The sequence below is a fragment of the Channa argus genome, chromosome 5, assembly GCF_033026475.1.
Source record: "Channa argus isolate prfri chromosome 5, Channa argus male v1.0, whole genome shotgun sequence".
NCBI lineage: Eukaryota > Metazoa > Chordata > Actinopteri > Anabantiformes > Channidae > Channa > Channa argus.
Window position 1 is genome coordinate 23304943 of NC_090201.1, and position 15156 is coordinate 23320098.

The 15156-nt window shown below is 40.6% G+C and overlaps 1 protein-coding gene across 2 annotated transcripts; it reads left to right on the forward strand.

Annotated features, from left to right (window-relative positions):
* The first annotated feature begins 3256 nt into the window (after positions 1 to 3256).
* Positions 3257 to 11491, forward strand: agtrap (angiotensin II receptor-associated protein). Of its 2 annotated transcripts, XR_010914493.1 has the most exons (6): positions 3257 to 3406; positions 4358 to 4392; positions 4711 to 4819; positions 6559 to 6760; positions 9107 to 9247; positions 10635 to 10761. XR_010914493.1 is itself a non-coding variant. In XM_067505739.1 (5 exons), exons 1-5 carry the CDS (start codon positions 3380 to 3382, stop codon positions 10757 to 10759), a joined length of 498 nt encoding a protein of 165 aa, XP_067361840.1. In that variant the 5' UTR covers positions 3257 to 3379; the 3' UTR covers positions 10760 to 11491. The 2 variants fall into 2 exon arrangements, 1 of the variants encoding a protein (XP_067361840.1); XM_067505739.1 differs by lacking the exon at positions 9107 to 9247 and having other exon boundaries at positions 10635 to 11491.
* The last annotated feature ends 3665 nt before the right edge of the window (positions 11492 to 15156 follow it).

Genomic DNA, 15156 nt, shown 5'->3' on the forward strand with positions numbered 1-15156 from the left:
TGCAGCCTCCCGTCACTGACGCCGCAAAGGAACTTCTTCCCTTCTTAAGGTTTTCTTGAAGTAATTAATTACCAAGGTTGGCATCTTTAGCCAACATTCCAAGGTCAGGGTGTTCTCGAAGGGACAGAGCAAAAAAAATAATTGATTTGAGTAAACAAAAGCGCAGGAAATGTCCAGTGTCTCTCCGGCTTTAGGTGCGAAGTGTTGAAGGAATGTATTTAGTGAAATATGGAAGCTGAATCTGTAACATCATCTGTTCAACACTGCTTTCATTCACTTGTCAGTACAAGATGTTGCCGAGTAAAATGAATTTGTGATGAATTCAGCTGCTTGTGATGTGTCTTCCGATGGATAAAGTCATTACACCTTGAGTTGAATAACATGTCTATCGCAGCACATTCTCATTTGTTTGACACACATCCAAACGCTACTAATTTTTATCCCGGAAGAAATCGGTAATACTTGAATCATTTGCTGTAGTGGGGTTCAGAGTTTACCAGGAGGTCAGGGTTCACACTCCTAATGGCAGTGGAGGGGGTCGCCTGTCACGCTTGAGGCCTAGTACAATGGATTTTCTCTCGTTTGGTATTAAGAGAAGCAAAGCACCAAAGAATGAGTGGGATGACTGTGCAGTTCCATGGTAAAAGGCTTCTCACGTTACATTTTAAAGGCGGCTGTCATCCACAGCGAGTCACAGTGAGTTTAAGGGTTAAATGTGCTTAAACGCAGACACTGACATGATTTTACAAAAAGCAGTAGTGAGGAGGGCAAATGTCAGCCACAGTGACAAATACTTCATGATTTGGGGCTTTTAGAAAAGTGAGAGGTGAAGAAACACACTACAGTGCACATGAATACAGCAATAGGAGTATGAACACGTTTGTTACTTGACTTTGGAAATAGTAGTTTGATGAAATTACTTAAAGTCGAGGTTAAGCCACCGAGTTTCTTTGTAGCTTTCAGTTGAAAGAGGGAGACAAGTTTAGCAGTGTACAAGCAAAGAAGACTGACTTGCAGGAAGTAATAACAGGAAAGGAAGCTTGAGACAAAGATAAGGTTGTACAATGAGGTCCAGTTGTTAGGGTTCCTATAGAAACGGTCTAACCTCAAGCCGAGGTTACAAAGTCGGCCATCTTGTTGGCACTTTCTGATCACTTTACGAACAGGAAAAGAACAACATTTTGGGAAATCCACGGTGAGTGTTTCCAAAGAAACAGGAGTTTTCAGTTGGAGTGATTCTCTGTTATGAGAGAAGTCTGTAGTGTGGGAGGAGGAACAATGGGGTGCAGCTGTTTCTTACAGTGCACCGACAAAGAAAGAGTCTGTTCTCACTGGGAACAAAAGCATCACAAAAGTTCTGCATATGTACTGTATTGTAACATGAGCCAGTTTTCTCGCTTCACTATAGCAAAAACACAAAGTGCTGAACTCATTACGTAATTGGTGCAGTTGCAGTGTGTTTACTTTCTCCCTGATCAGACTTTAGACTGTACACTGTCAAAAAGTAGCGGTGCCTGTTTTCTAAATGGTTGTCAAAACAATAAAAAATAAGATCCGAGTGGTTTCAAATAAAACTTAAGCTTTGCATGGAATCCATCACACACATTTCACACTCATTTCTTCCACTTCGAAATGAGCTGCAGCAGCTGTTCGCCTTCCACAGAGAAGAGATGAACAACAACAGGAGAGGAAAAAATAAGATAGCATCGCATTTTATTTCCCCCCGGAAGAAGAGTGATGCACCGTGACACTTATATTTGGCCAGGGGGACATTTTGGACCTGAACGTGACATTAAAAGGAAGTCATCATTCACTGGGAAACGTGAGTCCGTTTAAAGCGGAACTCCAGAAAACGTTTGGAAAAATCGATACAGCAACGTGTCCGAAATCTCATCACTAAGCAAGATTTTGACCTGGGGCTTCCCCTGAAACATTCATTTGTCAGGGAGAGCTGTGCGTGAGAAGTGAGGAGATTTTCTGGGATACAACAACAACCTGATGGAGATGTCGCAGGGGCACAAAGTGCTGCGTTAATTATTCATCACACTGTTTTTTATAGTGACACTATATGCTCTGTTAGTACCTGTCTGTCAGGCCCAGGACTTTAAATTCAAAATCTCCACCTCAATCTCGACGATTTCCTCTCGTCTGACAAAACTGAATCTCACTTGCTAGATTTCCCCATTGGTGATTCAAATTAGTGAAGTGTCTCCGGGACTTTAGGGTGAATTGAACTTGTGTGAAGAAAACATCCACGATGGAAAAGCTTTCTGTACTTCGTTGTGTTCTACAGTTTTTCTTTTTGCAGTGATAAAATGCGATGAGCAAAGATGGTGGTTGGTGTTTAGTGATTTTTTTAGAATTTAGTGTCTTCCTGCAGACACTTCTGGGAGCAGCCTCTGTTGCTCTTTGTACTAATTTTGGATCAAACTTACTTACTGAACAACTCAACTTCGGTTAACTGGGATAGTTTGAAAAACCTCATAAAACATTGTTAAACATTTCAACCCAAGTTTAATTAAAATGCATTTTTAAGGCAGCCGGTGAACTTAACCCTCGAAATGATTTACAGAGTGGTGCCACCATGAGGTCAGATTTTTTCTTTTCCTTTGGGTTATGATCTTATCCTCCCACCAGTAACTAAGGTGATGAACATAAGCGGCACCGACCGCTTAACATCAGTAAGTGGTGTCACTGAAAGCACAGCACTGGTGCCAGTGGTGGGTCCCGTTACAGTCGCCGCATGTTGTTGACAGGCCCAGATGGTCAGTAAGTACATTTACTCAAGTGCAGTACATAACTGCAGTTTTCACGCACTTGTGCTTGATTGTTTTTGTTGCACTTTACAGAGTTGACAACAAATAATTTCCTCTTTTAGAAAGTTGGGTTTCACTTGTGTTCACTTGTTTTTATTGGTACTCATTAAAAATTCCTTAGAGAAGAATTAAAAAGAATTTCTACAGAAACTATATTTATGAGCTACACATCTAAACCATACTTCAACAGTGTTTCACAATACTTTGGTTTCCTAGTAAATACTTGTACCTTTGTAACAGAAGCTAATTTTAGAGCAAGTTCTTAAAATACTTCAACGGAAGTAAAGAATTTGAAGTGGCACTGGAGGTAGAATACTTTTTTAGGCAAGTACACCCACTTGTACTTGAGTATTAAGTTCCTCTTAGGGAGGGAGGTGGGACAGAAGGGTGGCAGTCATATGGGCGGCAGTCAGGCTGTTGTCACATGGTTTGCGTTGCAGGCTGAGCTGAGGAGAGGAGGAGCCTTGCAGAGAAGTTTGTGCAGTGTTTTCTCATGTAGCCCTTCAACAAGTTGAAGCACTGAATTGGATCAAGGCAGAGCTGCTCCCAACAAACGGCCCATTATGGAAATCCCTGCCATAAATCTAAAGGTGAGGTCGCTGTTTGTTTAACTGGGATGTCGATTGTGTTTATCCTAGTTTGTCTGTTCACTTGTTGAATTGTGTGTTGATGTCAACTCTGTTGCTCATTGGTAATTCCTCTTTGCGGCAACTACCTGCCTCTTTTTGACACACAGGGCACAGAGAAGTAGCATATGGTGTTTCTGTTGGGGGTTTTAGGTTAAGCCGTAGAAGGGGGGAAAAAATGTAAAGATATTTTGCAAACATAATATTTAACAACATGTTAAAGTATAAGTAAGACCAGAGGCTTTGCAGAGTTGTTTCCAGTGATGAACAGCAGGCCTGTGAATGACATTTTAAGATGTGAGAAGTTCAGATATGAATCGACTCGTTGTGTTTGAGATAATAACACGATGCTGGTGAAGGTCAAACATGGAAACAAAAAACCCAATTACTTTCTCGTGTTTGTGTGTGTACCTGTTGTGTTCAGACGCAGTGAGTGCTGTCAGATTCAGTGAGTGACGCCTGCATGTGCTGGCGTAACCTTAAATAAAAGGAGCACCACTAAACTGAATTATTCCTTTTGCACAAAGTCAGGTCGAGCAGCTCTCATTTGAAAGTCAGAAGCCCTGAGTGAAACATTTGATGTGTGAATTTACAAAAAGATAACAAGGATGTTTATGGTAGAGGAGGCGCTTTTTGATGAAATGAGTTACCTTAACTGCCTGAACTACGGCTGCAACTAACTTTGATCGTTCATTGTTAAGCAGTCAGTTCATCAGAGTAGGGAAATATTTCCATCACAGTGCAAACTAAAGACTCCAACCCCTGTTTTTAAAAAATCAGCTTCTAATGATATAAGACATTCAGTCTATAGGAAAAGTGATTTCGTCGGTGTTTCAAGGCTGCATAGGTGGCCAAGGCTGTAAATGTAACATTTTAAAATGTACAATTCTAAATGTCCTTTGTTTTCTGTCCTAGGCCATAGTCCTGGTGCACTGGCTGCTTACAGTATGGTGAGTGTGAGCCTGAGTTTTTTTCCACATACCTGAGGAATTTATCTCCCCTGTTACAGAAACACACACACACACAGTCTGTATTCCATAAAATTACGTTGACTTACATTCATTTCTTGGAGACTTACCCTCCAACCATATCCACTATGTGCTTAACTCTAACTTAACCTCACAAACGATACTGTGTAGTCAGGTTTAAGTTCCCTCAATGTCAGTTACACAGACACACACACATTGTCACCCACAGAATGGGTGAGAATGACCCCCTATCATGACTCAGGCTTGTTATGTGTAAGAATCTGTGTGTCTTGCCTGTAGGGGATGCATGGCGTGGCTGCCCACTTCCTTTGCTTGGGGGAACTTCAGCGTTTTAGCAGTTGGGGTTTGGGCCATTGCACAGAGGGACTCAATCGATGCTGTGCTCATGGTGAGTCTACGCCTCGTCTCCTTCGTGCGAACTGAAATGTTTCACAAATAAGCACAGACTGGGGATTTAGCTGTGGAATTCTGGACCATGAGCGTCGCTTTGAGAAAGATGCTGTTGGTTGTTTCCATTCAGTCAACACAGGAGTTTCAACAACAAAAATCTGTTTTTACAAAAATGTTTTCTACTGATCTGTATTAGGCTATTAGGCTGTCTGATGTGTATTAGACTAGCCCTGAATCTGATTTGAAGTCAAGGTAAACAAATTCACAGCCGATCGAAAATGACCTGATCTACGCCTTTAAGGGCAGCCTTACTACTGCCAAGCTACAGTCCATACCAGTTACCAGTGGCAGCACATGACAGAAAAGTCATGTGAGCAAAGCATGGCTCACAGTTGGCTGTTTTCATACACTGAGGGACTAAGAAATGGAAGGAGTTTTCCAAAATCTCAGTAACCTTTTGGAGTCGTGTTTCTGCTATGTCAGGAAGCTTCTGCTGCAGGTCTGCACTGCGCTGCCACAGGATCGTTTTTTTTTTTTTAGGAAAATATTTGTGCCGCAGTACACGGAGCAAAGTGGTTACACATGTGTTTTTACTGTCTTCATTCTCCTTATACAAAGAGAAATGTAGAAATGAAAACTACCTTGGTTTTAATGTAAACAGTTCAATATCACACTGTAGAAGCTGTAACTTACAAGAAAAATACAAGAAGAAATATGTACACCCCTCCTGGAGGAGACGTTATAAGAGGTGTAATAAGACTGTATAATAACTAATATGCTACAAATGTAACTGGAAATGAACCCACTTCTGGAAATTGGGACATTACACAGGCACGTAAAAACACAAAAATTAGTAAAGGTTGTGTAAGTATGTATCTGTGCATGTATTTATGTTTGTGTATGTATAGGTGTGTGTGTGTTTAGAATTAATGATGAATCTGTTCTATTCGGGATAATAAAGAAATATGCAGCACTTTATGTAACTAAGATAAGGTCAAAGAATGTGTTTGGGAAACTGCTGGGGCCAAACAAATCCACCACAGACGAGGGTTTGGAGTGAGGAGATTCCCCTTGAGGAGAACTTCAGTGTCTCTTTCAGTGACATGTTTGACCGTGCGAGCGTCAGAGTAACCACAAGTTTACCAAGTGTACTTGTCGTCTCAGTCAATCAGATTCCGAGTGGTGTGATACGAAGTCCCATGCGGACAGGACTGTCCATAGGACACTTTTCTTACATTATTATGTTTCACATTCACAGTGAGTGACTCATTGACATGCAGTTCCTGGAAATAGTCTTTCCCCTCATACTGTGTGTTTTGTTTTTTTTTTTGTTTTTTTTAAGTGTGTTATCTTTTTATGGATTTCTTGTGTAGGTCACATCTTTCTTTGAGATGTATTTGTGTCCCACAAAATGAATGTGACAGTTTGAGATAATAGGGGCAGAAGAGAAATGTCTAAATCGAGTGTTTTGAATTTTGCTTCTGCATCGTCTGCAATCTTCCTAAAAACCTGCCGCCATCACCTTTTCTGGTGCACACCCCTTGACTTTTATCACATTTCCCATCAGAAAGTAATTTTCCTCTGCACTGTAATGACTTTATTTTCACACACAGTATGGAATATTTCCCTGTAGAATAATTACAGGCGTGTGTTGGCTCTTCAAAACATTAGAATAGTTGAAAAGCCTGCGATATCATCTTAGGGTAATGACACTTTTCTTTTGCCATTTCCCTGTAGTTTCTGGTGGGCATGATTGTGACCATATTGACAGACATCATCCATTTTGGGATCTTTTATCACGTGCCAGCAGAAGGTAACTCGGACTTGTTCCGCTTCAGTGCAGGAATGGCCATCTTCAGCCTGCTGCTCAAACCTGCATCCTGCTTCTTTGTTTACCAAATGTACCGCGAACGTGGAGGAGAATACAACGTGAACTTCGGTAAGAGCTACTGCACAACATGAGACGTTGGTGAGCTTTTGAAGATGTTGTCAGGTGCCACCAAAGCTGGTGTTGAAGAAGAGTTGCTTGTTCTAATGCAGACATCCACATATTTGAACATCTCAGTAGGAAGTTTAATCTATCAGCACTTCAAAACCAGTGAGGGTTTATCTCCTAAACAATGTCGCCTGGATCAGGTGTGTTCGGTTAATCGGGCACTTAGGTGAGGTTGAGGTGGGAAAACACGAGGCAAACTAGTATCTTCCAACCTCTGACTGACTGAATATACCGGAGAATACGCTCTAAAACTAGACAAGGGGAACCCACAGAAAACATGAGTCCCTCATTTATTTATAAGTGTGGTAACAGCAACCGTTTCTGGGAACTGTTTATCAGCCCTGCACATCGGCGTCTTATATAACTGACGGGATAACTGAACAAACTTCCTTCCAGTTCAGGTCCTTCTGCAACATTTCTATAGGAAGGGCCGTTCCATAACATTAAATTCTCCTTTTTCTGGTACAACAACTTGTGTGTTTAGAGTCGTTATCTTGCTAAATGAGCCACTTTCTGTTGAGATTCAGTTCACGGACAGATACCTTGACATTTCCCTGTAATATTTGCTTGTCCAAACCCAGCATTCATAGCTCATATATTTTGTTTTGTTCCATCGTTGTTGGTCATTCACTCCTGGGAAGAGGGGCAATGATGGCGAATATGTATGATTGGATCGTTTTTCCTAGTAAATAAATGACAACATGCAATTCTTTGGCTCATTTGTTTAATTGGGTTCCCCTTTATCTGGTTTTATGGCCCACATAAAAATCTGATCACATTTGAGTTCATATTTACGCAAAAACACAAACTTAAAAACTTGTGGGACCCACGGGCACTTTCACATCTTCCCTGTGTTGTTTTATGCCATTTTTTCTTCATGAAAGACCTGCAAAGTGCAGAAGAAACTTTGAGGCCTCTGTGTTAAACCACTGGCAGATGATCCCTCAGTCAGACTAATTAGTTCCAGTCACAAGATTTTTTTTTTATGCAGTAAAATATTTGAGCTGCAGCTGAACTGGGCAAAGAATTTTATTTCTGCGAGAGAGGTTCATGAAATTGGTGGCCACCTATTTAGTATGCTGCATAGAGGAACACACGCAGGCTGTAAAGGATAGAAAAACAGCACAGGATTAATGTGAGAAGACACAGAGCTGCAGTCTATATTAGATAAGGCAAAAATAAACATTTTGTGATGTTATTGACCCTCGAGCACATAGCTTGCTCCGTGTGGGCAAACGAATGATAAGTACACGGCTTCCATTGACTAGTCTGGAGATACTCAAGATGTGTTCTTTGATTAATCGCGTGTGGCCATCGATTTGTGGACTTGGACTCGGCCTGCTAAGAGATTTTCTATCTGAAATCCCACTGAGCTGTGGCATCTGCCAGACTCTTAAACTCTTGAAAATGTCACTCGTGGTGACTGCAACTACAAAGAATAGTAAATCAGAGCAGTGGTCATTATGATTATTTGTAGCAGTCAAAGTAGATTCATACAGCTCATTGTTTGCCTTTAATGGATGGAGAAAAAAACGCAATAAATAATGGAAAATGTGGATGTGGGGATACAATATTGAAAATTATTCTTTGAGCATTCGAGCACCGTTGGCGTCTGAAATGGTAATTTATTACCTCACAAACAGAAAAAGTAATGACAGCTCGTCCGTGTTGCCTCCCAACACTGCTGCTAACAAACTATTTCTCCTGATTTGACTTTTTGGAGGATAATTAAATACTGATGAATTTGTTCCCGCCGTGGTTTTACCTTAACGCCACACACACAAACAGCAGGTACATTCATTAGACTGTGATTGGCTGCCGAGTGACTGATGAATGTTGCTAATGTTAGTTTCAGACAATGTCTCTTTTAATTGCTCTCTGATTGCATAGCTGGCATTAACATAGTTCCCTGCTGCAGCGAGCGTTTTGGGATGCAGGCAATCAGGTGCATGTGAGGGAACTGTTGATTCAGGTATCCACTGCTTCCTGAATTCTAATTAGTGGTCTTCTTGTAAAAGTGAAACATATAGTTTAAAAACAGCGCCAATCTAATCGCTGTGTACAAGCACTGTTGTCCTCAGCTGCTGTTTGCATCTTCACGTGTAAGAATTTGATAAGACCCAAATGTCCCCGTCATTTACTTGCATGTCAGCTTACTCATGCTGTTTGTCACACTTTGTCATTTTTTTTTCTAAGGCAGTTGTGTTGTGTCATGTATTTCCTGTAATACTGTATTTTAATGCCTTTCTCTTCTCTTTTCTTCTCCTCTGCTGACCTTTGACCTCTCAGACTTAGAGACCTCTGTGGAAAGTCGATGCACTACGGACAGTGCTGACAGTGCCTTTATTGGCCGCCGCTATTGATCTCTGGCAGCTTTCTCTTTACCATTTCTCTCCTCCAAATCCTCTTTCATCCCCTTCAACACAGGAAGTAAGCTTGCAGATATGGCTGAAGGACAAAAATAAGAAACAGAACTCTTTAACAATTACTATCTTCTCAGTCGTCCATCGTTCTCGTATTTATTTCTGTTCACCTGTCTTCCCATCTGTCTGTTCCTACCACCATCATTACCTGTCTGCACAGCACATAGTTGTTAAGTTTGTATTTATGTCTATTTTGTGTTTATAATTGTGTGTGTGTGTATGTTTTATTCATTTTTGACTCTCCGGATGCCTCATTTGTGCTTGTGTATTTAGTTTGCATATATTTAAAGCAAAGCTGCACACTGGTTCCCATCATCCTAATTAAAAGAAAGACACTGTTGATTCATGCGCAATGATCTGCCTGCCTGATCGTGACCTGCCTGTGTGCGCAGACACAGAGGCAGACGATTGAGGCCTTTATTTGACCAACAATGATGCCGTTCTTTAAAATGATATGATGTGTTTTTTATGCTTTTTAAATGTATTTTTTAAAAAGTAATAATGAAGACGGTTGTACAGTTTTAGGAAATTTTAAATAAACTTTTGTAATCAATCCAAACTCTAATGTAGCTAAATAAGTTATTTGATTGCATGCATCCTGTGCTTTTTGTTCAAAATGATATGATTCTGGGCCCTGGTGTGCAGGTCTTTGAGCTTCACAAACACATTGTTATTCTAGCGATTATGAGTCTGAGCTGCTTGTTGTGGAGCACAGCAGGGAGTCCTATAAGATGCTTCAGATCACTATGCAGCCTTTTAAAGAATTTACTACAAAGGATTTTTACATCACGTTCCATGCAGTCAAGGACTTGCATGTGCATGTTCCAAAGATTCTGGATTTGATGTTTCAATGACGCTGATCATAGTTTGTGATGGTCCAAATTCTCTTCACACTCAAAATAGTCACAGTACAAGCAGCTAATCACACAGTAGCAGCTAATCCCCCCCCCCCCCCCCCCCCCCTCACACACACACAGGGGCTGGGGGGGTTTGAAATTGGAGCAGTTAAAGCACCAATCCAAGAAGTGGCGTTTTGAAAGCAGTTTGCATCCACCAGAGACACAATGTGCTTCACTGCATGTTAGCAAAAAACTGTACGGTCTACATTTATCCACAGGGGGCCAGAAGCTTGAGTCAAGATAACAATAATGTGGCAGACTCTGTCATAAATCCTGTGTGAGAGTAAATGAACATGAAGCCCCCCTCCCCTACTTAAAATAACAAGACAAAAACACAAGGTTTCTAAGAATCAATTTCCATTCATCTGATTTAAAATGTACATTAACAATAGACCAGGCTCCAAAACAAGAGCCTTGATTAGATATGACGATGAATAATACATTTCCAAGGCAGGGGGTTGTGTGTGTTTGAAGACTTCTGGCTTGTCTCCACAGGTTTCCCCTCGGTGTCACGAAACAGAGACGCCTACCAGTCAATTGACCAGCAGGATGCGTCGTCCAGCTCGGCAAATCCCTTCAACCCGGCCCAGGACAGCAAACCAGGAGTCCACTCATACTGAGAGCACCGTTCGGTGAACGATGCAGCGGTACCTCCCGGCGTTTTATGCAGTGCTAGCCAAATACCAGCAGCAGCTTTTTACAATTGATTCCACCTCGTCCGTGGTTTTGTACAGTTGGTCTGCTGCAGAGTGCAGCACTTTAAATATGGTAAATCAGTCACTCTGTTGAGTTATCAAAACCATTTATATTTTCCTCAAAGGTGGGAATGTTTTTTTTTTTTTTTGGCTGAGCTGGCACAACACTGTTGAATCAATCGAGGAGTAACTGAGCTACTGCTCCCATGCTGTTACAGTTGTGACTGCCTGCTATTATTAGTTGAGAGGTGTTGAATGGAACTGTTGTGTCTCTAGCAATTTTGTCCTTTCACTTTTTATCCAAGTGAGTGATTTTTACAAATGTGGCACTTTGCCTCTTTGTGTCGTGTAAATTATCGTTTTCTTCTTGTAGACAGCTTCAAATTAGCATTTGCCGATTAGTTGTTGCTATGAAGCACAGAAATGATTGTTCACTGTCATGCTTGTCATGCCAAAATACTTGTGCCTTTATTCTTTTTTTTTTTAATAACAGGAACTGTGTAATTCTTCAAATGAGGACTATCTCACTTCATAGTACAGTGCAGCACACAAACTGTCACATTTATTCATCTTTAAGTTATCTATGAAATGTCCGACAGTAAGACTACTGTCTTAGCTAAAACTATAAAGGTCTTTTGACGATGACGATCACTTCACTGTGTTTAAATTTCAAACCATTTTAAATGCGTAATGAGTTGTTACACTTGTTGCATCAAGAGCAGATCAAGGGCAAACTAGAATATGTTGCCATTAACCTACGTTATAATGTAACATGTTTAAATAAATTACACTATGACCTCTGATCAGGATTTTTTCTTTTAAACATAAGCCTATTGTATTACTGTATTAGCCCAATTTTACAGAAAGCGGAAGTGTGCATCAGTTTCAGAGTTCAAATGATATTACAGCCATTAATGCATGAGGTAAGCAGATACTATGGATGCCCACGTTAGTGAATGATTGCATCATTTGGTTCTCTTTTTAAAGCATTCTCACTTCCTGTTTCAAAATCATGCACTGTGTTACATTCTGGACAAGTGTACTGCTGTAATATTATGTGTGTTGAGTCATACAGGTCCTTGGGGAACTTTCTTACATCACATGACATGTCATGTTAATAGAACTTAATTTAGTTTATCCACAGGGATTCTTTGCCTCTGGACCTCACACAACCAAGTATAAGAGCCCCTATCCAGCATGAAACAAGATAAATACATCTAGAAGATGGCCCCAAGTGATGATGTGTTGCGAGTAGCCGTGATGTAGCAACATCAGGAAGAGGGAACGTGAGGAACTTGAGAAATACTAAAGGCTGAAAGAATAGTTAGAAAAGATGTGGATCGCAAAGGGTGCAGGGGATCTCCGTGGCGATCAAAGCACTGGGGGCTGGGACCCCCAAATCGGGAGAGTTGCTCCAGCAGATTTCAAAAACAACATCTGAGATCTATGTCCAAGATAAGATACTGTTCTGAACCCTCAAGCTGCCAGTTTTCTAGTAGAGGTGTCGTGATTTTGCATGACTTCCTGGTTCTCCTGACTTCCTGTGAGCACGTTCCTGTTTTTATGACATCGCCTCTTTGCTGGATAACCTGTCATTGGTTTCACCTGTGTCTCCTCTTCCCTCTAGTTAAACCAGACTCACCTCATGTGATAAACAGCAACAGCACTGAAATGATAGCAAGAGTAAAATTTCAGGGATTTTTAATACTTCAGGTGTATATATATATATATATATATATATATATATATATATATAAATGTATTTAAATATAAATGTTATTGTTTTGTAAGTACATCTACTTTTACTATTTTAGTTTGGGTATTTGTACTTGGATAGATAAAAAAACATATCAACAGGTTTCATTTTGTCCCTTCACGGGTTTTTACACCGGATCCCCTTCCTGCCGCAACCCCCCCAATTTCACCTGGGCTCGGGACCAGCACCAAGGTGGCCCTGGGTCGCTGGGCGGGGCCAAACCCGGTGGTGTGCAATTCAAGCCCGCAGCCTTCTACACCCCAGCCCACTGCTCTACCACTGAGCCACCAGGCCCAGGCAGCAACACATCTCAAAAAAAGTTGAAACAGGGGCAACAAAAGGCTGGAAAAGTAATGAAAGGAACAAATGAAAGAGCATTTGACAACTAATTAGGTTAATTGGCAACAGGTCAGTAATATGACTGAAAAGGCTCTAGACTGTTTTTTCTGACTGTTCTTGTTTGTCACGGTTCGATTTGCGTATTTATTTTTTCAAGAACAACAACAAAGAGCTTTTGTCAAATAGCTTTATAACACACTTTTACTATGCACAGAGGATTTACATGACATTTCCATCTGAATAATATGAAGCATTTTGAGGCTGACAAATCTCTCCTGTCCATGCAGCTTTTTAGATTTTCCTTTCTCTGCTGTTCTCTCTAGGTATATTTTTCTGGTTCTTCTCCTCCATCACACACCTCTGTTTACTCTCACCCTGTCAAAGATCTCTTTATCACCCTGCTTTTATTTATCCAGCCAGACAGGACATTAATCTTCCTTCTTTTCCCCCAGACTTTACTTTTTTTTTTTTTTTACACTTTACTCTGCATATTCCCAGAGACCCACCACCTTCAGTTTTAACCCACTTTTAGTGAAAACCAGAACTTGTAAATCCTCACTTCAGACATACGATCCACTGCAGAGCATCACTCATGTGCATGTGACTTAAAATGACACAGAAGTGTTAAGATGCTGTTCAAATACATTATTTTCTGTTCGCCTTTGATAGTGATAATATTATATGCATCTGATATTCACGTTTCATCCACACATTCCCCTGGTTAAAACAGGTATTCCTCAATAAATCGCAAAGGATGGAACTAGTACGAACGGAACGTGGAGGTTCTGTGATGTCCCTGACGGTTTTCATTATCACAAGGCGGTAACTCTGGTTGACTCACATGGTCTGTTGACTTTAAGTGCTGTGGCACTCCGAGGTAAAAGCCTTAGCATCAGACAGTGCAGCTACAACTACATAATTTTGTCTTTGTCAGAAAACACAACAATTAGATACCAGTGCCCATGGATGTTAAAAGCACTGCTGCTACGATGCAGTAACAGACAGGGCACCCAATAAATTACAGTAGCATCATTGAAATGTATGCTTCCATATAACAAATGGGTTTGTTGATTCTGTTATGTGATTTTATTTTTTTTTTTTAAAGGAGAAAACTTAAATAATAAACTGTTGTGGAATGAATTTCACAAACCGCATTGTTGCAGTTGTTGGTAATGTTTAATTTTAAGGATTTCTGAATGATTGCTCTATAGTTCTTGATAAAATATTTATGCAATAGAGTGGAAAATATGGTGATGGTGACATTCTTACAGTTATTTAGCTGGAAACATAGTGAACCTTGTTTTGCACAGGAATGCAATGCAAGTTATTTAAATGAAATTTCCTAAGTGCAGTAGGTTATCATTTAGAAAAATGTTTGATTTTTCTGAAATAGTTCAAAGTCGGTAAACCTAGTCTTTAGTAGATGAGCAAAAAACATTTTAAAATAAAAGTGACAAACATTTATAATAATTGATGTCTCATGGTACGTAAACAGCCACTCCCAACCAAAAAGGAGGCAGCATTGATGTTCACATGTACAGTATTTCATATTGGTCATGGTGAAGGTCATCAAATACAAAAGCCTGTAGCTGTCAAGAATCAGACACCACTGGTTGCAAAAACGTGTTAATAACTGGTTTTAATCACAAGCACTTTTCATTAATGTACATAATATCCAAAGTTAATTTGTATATTCCAACTTCTGTGAGGTTTCTAACTTCGTACGACAAAAAATAAGAACAAAACCTGTAATTTTCCCGATAATATGTGTGCTATCTTAGATGTTTCTGGCCGCCCTTACTGAATGCTGCTTTGTTGTTGCATGTTGTCTGTCTTGAACCTTGTGAGAGCATCTGGGGGAGGTGTTAATTAATAGGCAACCGGTGTTAAATATTAGCTGCTGCTGACCAGAATAGGGGTCTGTGGCTGTTTAAAAAAAAAAGGAAAGAGGGCAGGGAGGAGAGAAAGGGGAATAGGGTGGTGGGGGAGGAGGTGGAAAGGCTGAAGAAAGAAAGAAATGTGGATGGAGGAGGGTACAGGCAGCAGCCCAACAAGCTGTTGATTAATAAGGAGCCGCTGGGCTGTTTCTCCTGAGTCCTGCATGCACGCAAGCTTGACACATCCTCAGACACACACCTGTGATTCCTCAGAGTCAAGGATGCGCTCACTCGCTGCCATTATTGCTCGGTGCAATAAAAGGAACTCAATTTGTCAGCTCTGTTATTGT

Bases quoted from the DNA above. Each gene is read 5' to 3' on its own strand.
- agtrap (XM_067505739.1), top strand. From the start codon at position 3,380: ATGGAAATCCCTGCCATAAATCTAAAG. The intron at 4,393-4,710 runs GTGAGTGTGAGC...TCTTGCCTGTAG, and splicing joins CACTGGCTGCTTACAGTATG to GGGATGCATGGCGTGGCTGC. The intron at 4,820-6,558 runs GTGAGTCTACGC...ATTTCCCTGTAG, and splicing joins CAATCGATGCTGTGCTCATG to TTTCTGGTGGGCATGATTGT.